This window comes from Poecilia formosa, unplaced genomic scaffold, assembly GCF_000485575.1.
Source record: "Poecilia formosa unplaced genomic scaffold, Poecilia_formosa-5.1.2 Scaffold95, whole genome shotgun sequence".
In the NCBI taxonomy this organism is placed as follows: domain Eukaryota; kingdom Metazoa; phylum Chordata; class Actinopteri; order Cyprinodontiformes; family Poeciliidae; genus Poecilia; species Poecilia formosa.
In genome coordinates, this window is record NW_006800034.1 from 1,034,823 (window position 1) to 1,047,663 (window position 12,841).

Below are 12,841 nucleotides of genomic sequence, written 5' to 3' on the forward strand. Positions count from 1 at the left end.
AAAAAAAAAGTTTTGAAAGAGAGGAGGAAAGAAAAGGGGAGAGGGGAAAAAGTGGGCAACAACTTCCAACCGTCCCGGTTCTTATACCGGAGAGTTTGTCGTCATCAGCACCCCCAGATATCTCTCTCTCCCCCCTCCCCGGTTCGGTTCCCTAAATGGACGCGGCAGTTTCGGTGTGTTCAGTTCAGCAAGGGCCAACACACTGGAAGCAGCTTCAGTTTGGCGTGTAGACCGGGGAGGACGCTGAGAAATGCCCGGCTGCCTCGCTGGAGCTCAGCTCTGAGCACTTTTGCTTTTGCGTTTTTGGGCTTCCTTCTTTTTTGTTGTTTGTTTTCTTTTTTGTCATTGGAGGTGGAGAGGAACTCTACTCACAAAGTTTACTACAGAAAGAAAAAGTAAAAACAAAAAAAAAAGAAAAGAAAAAAGAAAATTAAAAAAAAGTGGCAGCTCTCACACTTTAGCCCTCGCTATGGATTGTTTATATTTATTGATGTGCTTTTCACTTTGTCAAGTATGTATGGACCAAATTCTGGCTGCGGAATCAGAGGGTGAGTCTTTATTTTCACTTTTTTTATTGCATTTTTATAAATGAAAAATGTATGCAAAACCCTAAAAACAAACAAACAAAAAAAAAGATGCATTATATTGAAAATGAAAAGAAGTATTGTAGAATTTTCCACTGAATCCCCTCCATTTGGCATTCCATTCCTAAATAAGCATTTCTTATTTCACCTTTCTATTTATTTTTTTCTTTTTCCATTGGCACATTTTATGTCCTTTTTTATGTGATTCTTATTTGACACCATTTGTCCCATCAGAAAAACTCTCTGGAAAGTTAAGTGAATATGGTCTTATGGTGCCGTTCAGCACAGACTCCCACGGCCGGTACATTTCTCACGTGGTTTCTGCTGGAAGTGGAAGTAAAAGTGCGGCTGCTGATGAGAATCTCTCAGCTCCTGGCAGCAGAAGAAGAATGGCCCGCAGTGCCCCCCAGACGCCCTCGGTCACCTCTAGTATGGGTCAGCACTTGTTTTTCAATGTCACCTTGTTTGGGAAAGAGCTCCACCTTCGCCTGAAGGCCAACAGGAGGCTGGTGGCACCGGGAGCTTTCGTGGAATGGCAGGAGGACTTTGAGGAAAAGGCCAAGGAACGCATCCATCGGGACTGTGTCTTCACCGGCGATGTGACCGACATGCCGGAGGCCTCCGTGGCCATCAGCAACTGTGATGGACTGGTAAGTGTGAACCTTCAGTGGGGCTAAACACAAACAAATCAGTTCAACAATTGAAACAAACACATATACTGAAAAGATCCCTCTAAATGTTGTAGAACATTGTTTTTCTAAACTTCTACATGCTTTATACCTTCATAGAAGACGTCGATTAGACGGATTTTAAGCTTTTCTGAAGTGGGATTTCTGTTGATTAGCGATGAACGGAGGTTATCTCACGTACAGCAGGCAGCAGTCACAATGATGTCACTTTTAATAATCATAAAAGAAGTTCATTGTTGAGTTGAGAGAAGTTCTTATGGCTGATTCACACAGTAACTTACATAAGAGCCCTATCAATAGCAGTGTATATGTAAACATTTTTTATGTGTTTAGATGGCCCAGACTGGGATGCAGTGATCCGTAGAAGATCTGAAATTAAGTAGGATGTTGGCCATGTGGTTTTTGTTTGGCCATATGATAGTGATGGTGATACAGTGCAGGATCGTGGGGAGTTTAACTGAAGCAGAGAAGAATCAGCCTTGAACAGGTAATATATATTATATATATAATATTATTAAATATCAGTTAATGGCAGCAAAATTAATGCCAATATTGATATCAATATTGGTCACGTTTTCATATTTGTACATCCCTATTCATGAAGTCACACTTTGCACGCCAAGAAAATATTCAGGCTGCTGGATGAAATATCACTGCAGTAGACTGACACACCTGATCTGAGTGCTGAAACCAATTTAGCTTAATAACTCCAATCTCAAAACGTTCATATCCGTTCATGTAAACCGCTTTTTAAATCTGTTGTTAATATTTACTCTTAGGAACAAACCAATGGCTGTCGTTCTGACCTTAGTTTTTTATTTATTTATTTTATTATTTTAACTGTCCAGGTAAGCAATTCTGTCTTCTAGAGTTCATAAATCCACAAGTATGAACTTATCACCACCTTATCAGATTGTTTAAAGGGATAGCTCAGGATTTCGAAGGGTCCGTTTGTTAAAAGGTTGTAACTCTGATTGCATCTTCATTCAGTATAAATCCACATTTATTGGTCCTGGAGGCTGCAGCTAACAGGTAGTCTGAGAGTGGCCAAGATCAAAGTACACTTCTGCCATTTAAAAACAAATCCAGTCTCAAAAATGTCACAGTGTAGCATCAAGCTAATTTACACAGTATATGGACGAAGGAGACGATGCGCTTCCAGAACATGTCGAGCTTTTCTGGCCAGAGCAACTATCAAATAGGAAGGTAAGTAAACGTTTTGCTTTGTTCACGGCTTTACTTTTACATCAAACGGTTACAATAGCTGGATCATTTTTAATGTTATCTTTTCAGAGCATCACTAGTGGCACACTGCTTCTGTGTAAAGAACCAAGCAGTGATGTTGCAGAGATTGGAGTTGTTTGAGGACGGTAGAGGTTTGCTGTGGTCTTGGTTCCTCTTCTACGAGCCATTAGCTTTGGGTCCACAAACAACTCCCCGGGATTTATTCTAAATAAAAACCCCAATAAAGTTGTCAGCTTCGAGCTTTATGCCCATCTCTGTAATGTGAAGTGCCTTGTACTTGTATAGCTCTTGATAAAGTGCTATACAAATACAAGCCAGTTACCTTTTAGAATGTCTGAGCTGTCCTTTTGATCTTTAACACTTTGAATTTATTTGACTGTACGTTGGCAGAGCAGGTGTTTGAATGTTTTTATTCTTAGACATTCAGTCGCCGAGTTAGCCGAAGCAGTAGCCCGCGGTCAGTAAATAATATTCTGTTTCCGTGGGATTTTTAGTTGCTTCTAATTGCCTTCTAAACATATTTTCATTTCTTAAGAGAAGCAGAGCGCATTGCATCATACTGTTTTACTAAAATCTTTCACTGCGTACGTTTGTAAGCTGTCAAACAAAAGCACTTCGGGTTGAAACCAGCACTGCTGGCCAAGCTGAAGAGAGAGTGCATTTCGGCCCCCGCTCCACGCGGGACGCTCAGTTGGAGCAGCTGCAGTTGGGCACGCAATCAGCAGCTGTGTGCTGAGAAATCAATGATAACCATTTATTGAATCACGTCACGAACCCTGGCTGCACAGTTTTTCTATAAGCTGGTTTTGTGTGGTAACCCAACCTGACCTTAATGGCAAATGAGGTTACAGAAATCAAAATGATGACTAGCTCACACTGCTTGCGTTATCAACCGTTGTCACTGCAGTCCTAAAAGTTAAGTGGAAAGAGACAAGTTTATTACTTTATCTTATTGTTTCCCCTGAATGCTGTCTTTGATAGGAGACGAATTCTAACCGTGCTGCATTGTAAGCGCAAAAAGCATTTTTCAGTTTTAACAAACTCGTGAAACAAACTAGAGAAATTACGTGATGTATTAGAGAAATGATCTCTCTCTCTCTGTTCCACCTTTCCTCCATAATTAAGCAAAGGGAACAATTAACCATAAATCTGAATAATAAAAAGTCAACTTGTCTGCATCCTGCAGCATCAGATGCCCCCCCGCACCCCACGTCCCGCCTATTGCCACAGTCTGACATGTCATTCTGCTCTTGCGTAGCTGCTTGGTTTTCAAATGTGTGTTCGGCTGTAACAAAACAGAGAGGGAGTGAGAAAAGCTGAGCCACTGATGGACGTTTACTGCAAAACAGTCGTGTGACACTTGAACGGGCAGGCTTGAGAGCAGCTAGTGCCAGAGCTATCCAAAGAGCGAAACTATCTCAAAACTATTTTTGACAGAAATCGCATGAGCCAAATCGCTGAGGAATAATACTAATAGATGCGCAGTTTGTGTTTTGAGAAAAGTTGTGTTAGTAAAAAAGTTTCGCAAATTTCAACCTCTGTTTTGAAGACTTCATGTAGAGTAATTGAATTCAAGTTTGACCAGTTTAATTACTTATTACTTTGGGCTAGAGCTGATTCAACACAGTCAAGCGTCTCAAAAAACTCATTCGAAAAACATTCATATTAAGAGTTAGTCTGTGAGTCAGATTCCAACTTCATTGTCTTTAGCCAATTGCAATAGATGGTGACATGTTCTTCCACTGTTTTATATGGTGCGCCAGACACGGGGGCGGCAATAACAGAGTACAAAAAAAACATTGATTTAAGACCTGATTCAGAAAGCTCTAACATTCAGAAAGCAGGATCAGAATTTGGATTTGGTTTAAACCACATGAAAGGATGGCTCTGTCCTGCTCACTATCAGCAGTTCAAGCCGGTGGCGGTCGTGTGAGGTTATATTTTCTTGCTTTGACAAGGTAGGACGAAGCAGTTTTATTGGTGCAGCACATTTTCAGAAAAAAAGGGAGTTCAGAATGCGTTTTGTGATCAGAAGAAAAATAAACAAGCAAAATGCCAAAGAGAGGGGAAAAAAATAACAGGCGGAAAAGCAGACTTCATTTCATGATGTTCCAGTTATTAATCAAAGTCAGTTGTACACAAATGTGTTTTTAGCCTTAATTTGAAGGAACTCCGTGTTTCAACAGTTGCGCAGTTTTTGGAAGCTCGTTCCAAATTAGTGAGCATAAAAACCGAACGACGGTTCTCTGTGTTTGGTTCGGGATGTGGGGATGCAGAGTAGACTTGGACTAGAAGACCAGACAGCAGATCTTTAATGTATTTTGGTAGCAACTCATTGAGCCATTCATAAAATAAATTAAATAAAAATTTCAAACGTTTTTTTAAGTTTTTTTTTTTGGGTTCCGGGGAACCAGTGTAAAGACTTTAAGATCCCGACACGTCAACATCTGGAATGATATTTGAAGAGCGTGTCACGTGCGTTGCTGCATCTAAGCGGAAAACATGGGCCAAATCTGAATTGCTATCATTAGCTGTGCAATTAACTGTGATTAAGATGGGATTAGGTTAAGCACATCTGCTTTGCTCTGTAAAGTCTGCATACTGTCACACTCAGGCGCAGCATTAATCAGTCAAACGTGTTTAATTGTTACCATAACCACTTTACTAACTTCATAGGGGGAGTTCAGCAGCTTTAAAACACTTAATATGGCTTTGTCTGCACCAGCAGATCATTAGTAACAATGGGGATGTGGCAGAATGCAAACAAGAGGTTTTTTTTTTTTTATTGTTATTCAGATTTATTGTTTCTTCAGAAGCTCATCATGCATGTGATGCTTGTGCCGATGGTGGTTTTAAATGAAACCCAAAAGAGCATGAAAAAACAACGTGTTGTTAAATAGCTTTAAATATTTCTAGACTTTAGCCTGTGAGAACTTTGAAAGACTTGCACTTTTTTTTTTTTGGAAAATATATTTTCTCAGAGTAACCCTTACACATAGCAGTGTGAAATATATCAGTTGTTTAATAAAACCAAACAACTAAGTAGCTCAAAATCATTCAATGAAAAAGTCAATTCTAAATATGGATAATATTAAATATAGATTGACTGTAGTCAATCACATTGATTACGTTAACTAATCTCAGAAGCCCTAAACTTTACTCAGTAACTGAAAAAGTTATTACTTATTCTGAAACTTTGGTGAGCACATTTATATTACCCGAGGAGCATTAGTGCTTTTTTGCTCAATTTCTACTTTAATTGGACCAGATCTGTGTTCCATCAACACTCCATTAGGAACTGACACATGTCTCTTAAAGCTACTTTTGTCCTTTTTGGGCTGTTCCATACAAGTCCGGCAAACCACCTTGAGAAAAAAATAAATAAAATCAAGCCATGCTTTCTTTACTATTGTAAAACCTGCGTATTTTGTACTATTTCCTGACAGACTGCTAGACTGCTGTTGTGCACTTTGGTGACTCAAGGCTGCAAGTGACGTGTTACCTTCCATGTAGCACATTGCTACAAAAGAAAAAAAAAACATTCCCATGCTTTTGGGCTGCATCTATCCATCAATCGAATCGACAAACGCCTGAGAGACAGGCGTGCTCATTCGTCACGAACCAAATGTCCTCACATGTGTTAAAGAATTGTAGCACCCCCCCCCCCATGCATTATATTTTAAAGGTTGAAGTAACAATGCTTCCACAAAATCTCAATTTCATAAACTCAGCCGATTTCACTACATGATAAATTGCTGGCTCCCTTTTGTATAAAAATCCCAGAACACATGAATATGAGTTACAAGTACAAATTGTAAAAGATAAAGGGAAAAGCAAGAACTGCCAGCTCAAATATTTCTGAGCAGCCATATTGCTCATGAGAAGCCAGTAAATCGCAGCTTGTTGATAAGAGGCCTTAATTAAACCCACACATAGCAGCTCTGATAGCCTGAGCAGAAACAACATCCATCAAGATCATCATAATTGATCGGTCTGAAGAGCCATCTGAGTGACGGCTGTTGCGGTATGACGGCGTCACGTCTGTCACGACGAGCTAACAGCTCAATATCTGGTCGGCAGTAATAATATTTCACAGTAACACGACCTGAGTTGCACCATCAGTTGTTGGCAAGCACCAACGATCCACCTCATTTGCTTTTCGCCACTTGTCTTTAAATCTCTATCTGACCAGATGTTTTGAAAGTTGGACAGAGAGGTGTTGGAGTTGGGGATATTGTCCTCGCCCAGTAGGATCGATGGGACAGGAGGTTTGAACTTCCTCCTTCTCTTTCTGCTCTCCGACCTTTCCAGCTCCTCTTGAGATTTGGGGTTGTAGTTCAGGTGTTATTTGAGCTTTTGAGATTCTAATCAGCTGCTCCTGGTTGTAGAAAAAAAAACAAAAAAAAAACAATACCTTGTTGTCACGGCGACGCATAACGACTGAGAGTAAAAGCAGAAAACAAAAGTGTATCTAACAAAAAATGTGGCTTAGATTTATTTCTTTTATTTGAGACACTGTGTGATGTTAGGACTCTGAAGACACATTCACAGAGATGAAAGCGGGGAGGCCATCGCCACGTTTTGCTTGTGATTTATGTGAGCACTCCCTTTAAGAGGTGCTGTCAGACTCTTAGGAATATTGTCCATGTGATTCCTTGACTCAGAGCCAACTTAAATACAAACCTGTCGGAGCAAGCAGGGTGGGTGCTTGGGGAGCATTTGGAGCTACGCAGACAGGCTGACATGTAACGCTTGATGTGGAAGGGGCTCAAAAGATGATGCGTGATGAAAGGACTGTGAATGAAAGGCATAAAAAAGAAAAAAAAAAGTACATCACGCATTAGAGTCAGAATATGCGGGTCAGATCTTTGACACACATGGTGTGTTTTGTCGTACTGCCAGCATGAAGTCTTCAAAAGTGGATGAGTCAAGATCAGAGTAGATTCATATCAGGGATTCGTTTTTTCCTACCCACATCACGTGCATTTATTAAAACAAAGCATTGAGCAGGACAGTTTTTATATATATGTATATATATATATATTTGTCATGTTACAACCAGAAATAATAATCCTTTATTTGGATTTTATTTGTCAATTCAGAGAATGGAGTATGAATGGAATTTGAAAATTAAAAACTACAAAGTGTTTTGCACCTTTGTGTTCCAACCAATGCTCTTATCAAATAAGACCAGCTTCACTGTGTCTACCACCACCATGTTTTACAGCAGTGATAATGTTCTTTGGTTTTTCATGGAGCTGTTGGTTTCTTAATACTTTTTTTTTTTTTTTTTTTAGCAAACCCCCAGAGCCTTAACCGAACAGCTGGATTTTTAGTGAGACTAAATTACACTTAATAGGATTGTGTTTATTAATGTGTTTACTTCTGAAGTAATTAGTTGCACTGGATTTTTTTTTTCAGCGGTTTGTTTGTTATATTCTAAAAACAATGCATAGTTTTCCTTTCCATTTGTGTTGGGCTTTTAGTGTCAGTGTTTGGTTGTAACTGGATCAAATCTGAAAAAAAAAAAAAGATCAGGTTTCAAGGCATTTCATGACTTTAAGCAACACATTAGGCTTGTTTGATCCTCTGCCCTAAACCTGACGGTGCAACATTATTGGCATTTTTTATATAATTGATTAATCTTTGTTGCTAAAGTCCCACTGTTTTGTTGGCTGATCTGTACTCATAGTTTATTGTTTGACTGCCTCAAAGTTTGTGACATCCTCCTGTTGAAGTGTCCCCGTCTCGATGGCAACAGCTGGCACGCTACTGTTGTGGAATGATGAATGATGGCTATGATAATACCGGTGTTGCTCATGTGTTGGGAATTAGCCCAGATGACAGATGGCTAGAGTTACACGTGTGATGGATGTAACACGAGTGCCTTACACGCCCTGTCACCGGATGAGGAGCGCTATTTCTGTGTCTACCGGTCCAAAAATGACAGAGGCACCTAGCAACAGTCAAAGTGAGACATCTCGCTCTTTTTCAGGTGTAAGTAGAAGAGTTTCAGCTTCCATCTATTGTTAATGGAAATAGATGCAGACTGTTGTACCCATGCTTGCATGTTTTACTGGGATGATTCTAGCCTTCCAACACCCTGCTGGCATGTAGGCAGTCTCTAAATAAAGATCTACGCATGTGATCTCCAGCCAAAACTGTGATGTATTTCCTGTCACTCTCATCTTTTACTGCAGCATATACAGTATAGTTTTGTATTTAAATGTTCCCTAGACAAATGATGCGTCATCCACACTTATTAAAAATGACTTCATTTCTCTGTGAGTTAAAACGCTCAAATTAAAACTGAGATTACCGAGATTACGTTGCAACAAAAGCTGCTTGTTTAAAGTTGCGCTGCATGTCTGTAGCAGAGGTGCCAACATTTGTGGATGAATGTTGCTGACTCTCTTCGCTTTGATTTTATTTTCAAATTTTTTTATTGATTTGATCCAATAAGAGAGTTAACTTATTTGTTAATGTCAGGCATTAAGACTGAGGTCATTAATTTAACATCAAAATCCATCATCTTCCGTTGTACTTCCCCTCCCACTACAGCTAGCAAGAAAGGATCATAATATGACAGACTAAACGATTAACAGTTGTTACCTTACTTTAATGCTCTTGACAGGTATAAGGAAGCTAAAGACATGCAGTTTACTTTGAGAGCAAGAAGTCTGTGTGCAGTTGTGCTTTCCAATTCGTGCAACCCTTTCTCTTGATTGGGTCTGCTTTTATGATGCAGATTTCTACAGAAAAAAGTTTTAGTTTCCTGACTGAGTGAAGATAAATGTGGTGCTTAGATGAGAAGATGATGTCAGGATAACCTGTGCCTCACACCCCATATCCACATAACCTTAACTTCTGAAAACCAACCAAAATCAAGGAAATGATTTCATCTGACATAGGAATTTTTATTTATTTATTTATTTATTTATTTATTTATTTATTTGTAGATTACATAGTTTTGTGATTCTTTGGAGGAAAAAAAACAAAACAAACAAAACAAAACTTGATTAACTGATTAATTGTAGTTCAGTTGTTGTTTTGGAATAACATACTTTCTATGCTAACATACAAACCGGACAAATTTAGCCAAAGACGTTCCTGTGTCTCATGCTGTTGCGAGTACTATGAGAAGTGTGTTTTCAAAAGACCTGTTTCTTGTTTTCAAACTGATTCGTTCCCTCGTGCAGCTTGTTGGTTGATTGAAATGTCCACTTGATGTTAGATTGGTGTGATTAATTCATGCAGATTACTGTTGTGATTATAACCCCTCTTTTTTTTATTATTTTTTATTCATGATTCTCTTCTCGATCAGTCATATATGCGAACACTGTGAGATGTAAAGGATAAAACGGAACGAGGAACTAATCTCCTTCCTCTACACTCTGTCCTGTTTAGTTATTTCCCCATTATATGACACTGCCACACAGGTGAGCCAAGGTCCTAATCTGTTGATAATTCTGTTTTTGTTTTTCTTTTTTCTCACAAAACCTGTATTTAACAGGAATAACAGAGATGTCCAGTCCCTTCGTAGTGCTATGTAGATCTTATTACAAAAGTTCAAGGGGTAAATTTCACAGAAAGAGTACATCACTGACTTCATGATGTAACACTGCAGTACCTTTCTAAGTCTCCCAGTTTTTTGGTGAATCAGTAAGAGAGAGCGTGCCTGGAACCTAAATGCATGTTTCCAAATAATCTACCACAAATTACAGGTTGAGCCTCCGGAACCAACGCTGGCTTTTAATTTCCCTGCATCCGTAGCCTGTGGTGCTTATTCAGCTTTCGGATTTTTGTTTGTCTGACATGCACCATAAAGGATGACTCCATCAGATTATCTCAGGCAGTGATGTAACTGGACCACCAAGCGTGATGGCAACACCGCAGTGTAGCTATGCCTTTGTTTACCAGCTATCCGTGATTAATGGCGGACATTCAGAGCTGGAAATGACAAGAAGAAACAATAAATAGGAAAGATTTGATTTAGTTTTTTTTTTTTTAAAGAAACGATCATCTTTATCTTCACACATGAATCACAGCATGATTTCCTGTTGAGGAAAGCATGTTTGCAGTATTTGAAGCCTATTACGGTTCAGAGTAGTGTAAGATTTTGCATTGTTTCTTTTTGTGAAGAAGCAACCAAGCTCTTAACTTTGACTACTACTGGGTGACAGAGATGCATACTAACAAAAAGAAAAAAAAAAAAAAAGTTTGCCTTCATGCTTTCACCACTTAACCTTCCAGTAGGGATTTGAAAGGAATACTGTCTCACCCTAAAATGACATGCAGTGCATGTGGAACTTCAAAGTTGTCCCTGCAAAGGTGAGGAATTTAGTGCACCAGTGGGCTAAAGGTTCAGATTTATGTTTGGGTCTTTTTCGTGTGGTGTGGCACAGCCGGATGACTCCCCTCACAAACTGTATGCTGAGATTGTAGTTCAGCTTGTTGAGTAACATTATGGCCTCTATGTCACTTGACTTAAGTTAAAAAAAAAACTAAAAAAACTTGCTATATAATTTATGCCTGTATAAATCTGTAAAACTGTGAAGTTGACAGTGGGGGGAAAAAAAAAAAAAGAACAAAACATAAGCTGTTATCTGTCACATGTACTCAGGCAATTATGAAACATGAGGGAACTCTTGATTGTTAATGCAACCCCTGTTAGAAAGTCACAGGGTTTTGTCTCAGGTTATTGTTAATCTAACAGTTATAGTTATAAAATTCATCCTCTTTTCTTCGATACCGCTAAACACGATGCAGGGCAGCCAACCTCCTTCGAGTGGAGTCGAGTGTAAGCTAATCGTACCAAAAATAGAAATTTTCTGGCACATCCTGACATAGTTGTCAAACCACAGCCGACAACCATTAGGAGCGCGGCGACTTTGGATGAGCTGCAGACATTCATATGTCAGGTGGGAAGACTTATATTTGTCATGTGCTTCACAAATTTGGTAATGTGTGAGAGGGTGGGAAGTCATTGTTGAAAGATGATCATAAGAATTCATTTTTGTTGTTTGCAATCAGTCATGCAGGAGGAGCTCCGGTCAACTGAGACTAGAGGAAAGCATTTTGCACCAGCTGTTAATTGCTCAGTATTAATTTGCGTGGGTTGAATTAAAATTCACTCCACAAGTTCAGAATTTTTATGTGTGGAAAATATAAAACAAAAAATAAATAAATAAACCTATGGCACTTTTTTTTCTGCTTAAAAATGATGCCATACTGCTTGTCTGGAAGAATTAAAAATGAGCCAGCTCAAACTATGCAACAAGAGCGACACATGATCGAATTTGTTCTTAATGCAGACTTTTGTCTCTCACTCTTCTTTAACCCAATGGTGGGATGTCACCCTTAAGGGTAATAAATATATCACTGCTGTTGAGCAGAGAGTTACCAAACTCAGATCTTTCATTTCTGTTCCATATTTAGATTTCATTCAGCAGCTGTAAATACACACACACACTTGCCAGAGGTTTGGTTGGTGTCTCCGTGTCACGAAGATAATGATAGGTTGAAGAGGTTTTACTCCTTTCTCAACAAAGTCTTGGAGAAACACTTCGGCTGAAGACAGTGACTCTGACTCAGACTCTGGGCTTATTAGGGGTAATTTATCCAAGGTGGCACATTGAAGAAATGCAATTTTTACCAAAAGTGTAAAGTTATTTTTGTGCACTCTTAGTGGGATGTTTTTCATTGCAAACAAATGAAAATAGGCAAAAGCTTAAAAATGAAAGCAATATCAGCGCAATATCAGGAAAACATGCTGTAATGCTGGTCATACTTGGTGTTATGGCAATAACAATGATGACTCAGGGAATTATAAACACACTGAAAATCAGCAAGCACTTAAAAAGATGGAGTGCATTTTTTCGGAACATGACGTTCTCCACATTTTTTCATTAAGTGCATATTTTGTACGCTGTTTGTGTCCTTTAGCATCCCTTCATTTTGCTGTAGTGTTTAGATCTAATTTTCTTTATCCGGTCTAAAGTGACCCTGCTGTCTAATATTTATTGGCTGAGTTTGTCAAAAGGTAGCGACTAAATTGAAGTGATTATGATGATAATGATCACAAGCAAGGTTTCAGATGAAAAGTCTCTAATTTCTAAGATTAAAGACCAAATTTAAATGAGTTACTTTAAAATGTATTACAATGCAAGTTGTCAAAAACTAAACACGGAATAAAGGGTTTCAAACAATTTCATTTTGTTGATTAATAATGGGACTTTCTCAAATAGCAATATTTTGATGTACAAAATCGATGTACAATAAAATTGAAAAGTGCAAATATATTACAACCAGAAAATAATGCAA

The 12,841-nt window shown here is 38.7% G+C and overlaps 1 protein-coding gene across 2 annotated transcripts in view; it reads left to right on the forward strand.

The window, feature by feature from the left end:
* Positions 1-6: 6 nt before the first annotated feature.
* Positions 7-12,841, forward strand: part of adamts14 (ADAM metallopeptidase with thrombospondin type 1 motif, 14) — a 49,858-nt gene continuing 37,023 nt past the window's right edge. For both annotated transcript variants that reach the window (XM_007558302.2, XM_007558303.2), the window contains exons 1-2: positions 7-548; positions 819-1,234. In XM_007558302.2, coding sequence (XP_007558364.1) covers positions 470-548; positions 819-1,234 — 495 coding nt within the window. In that variant the 5' untranslated portion in view covers positions 7-469. The remainder of the gene's footprint in view (positions 549-818; positions 1,235-12,841) is intronic.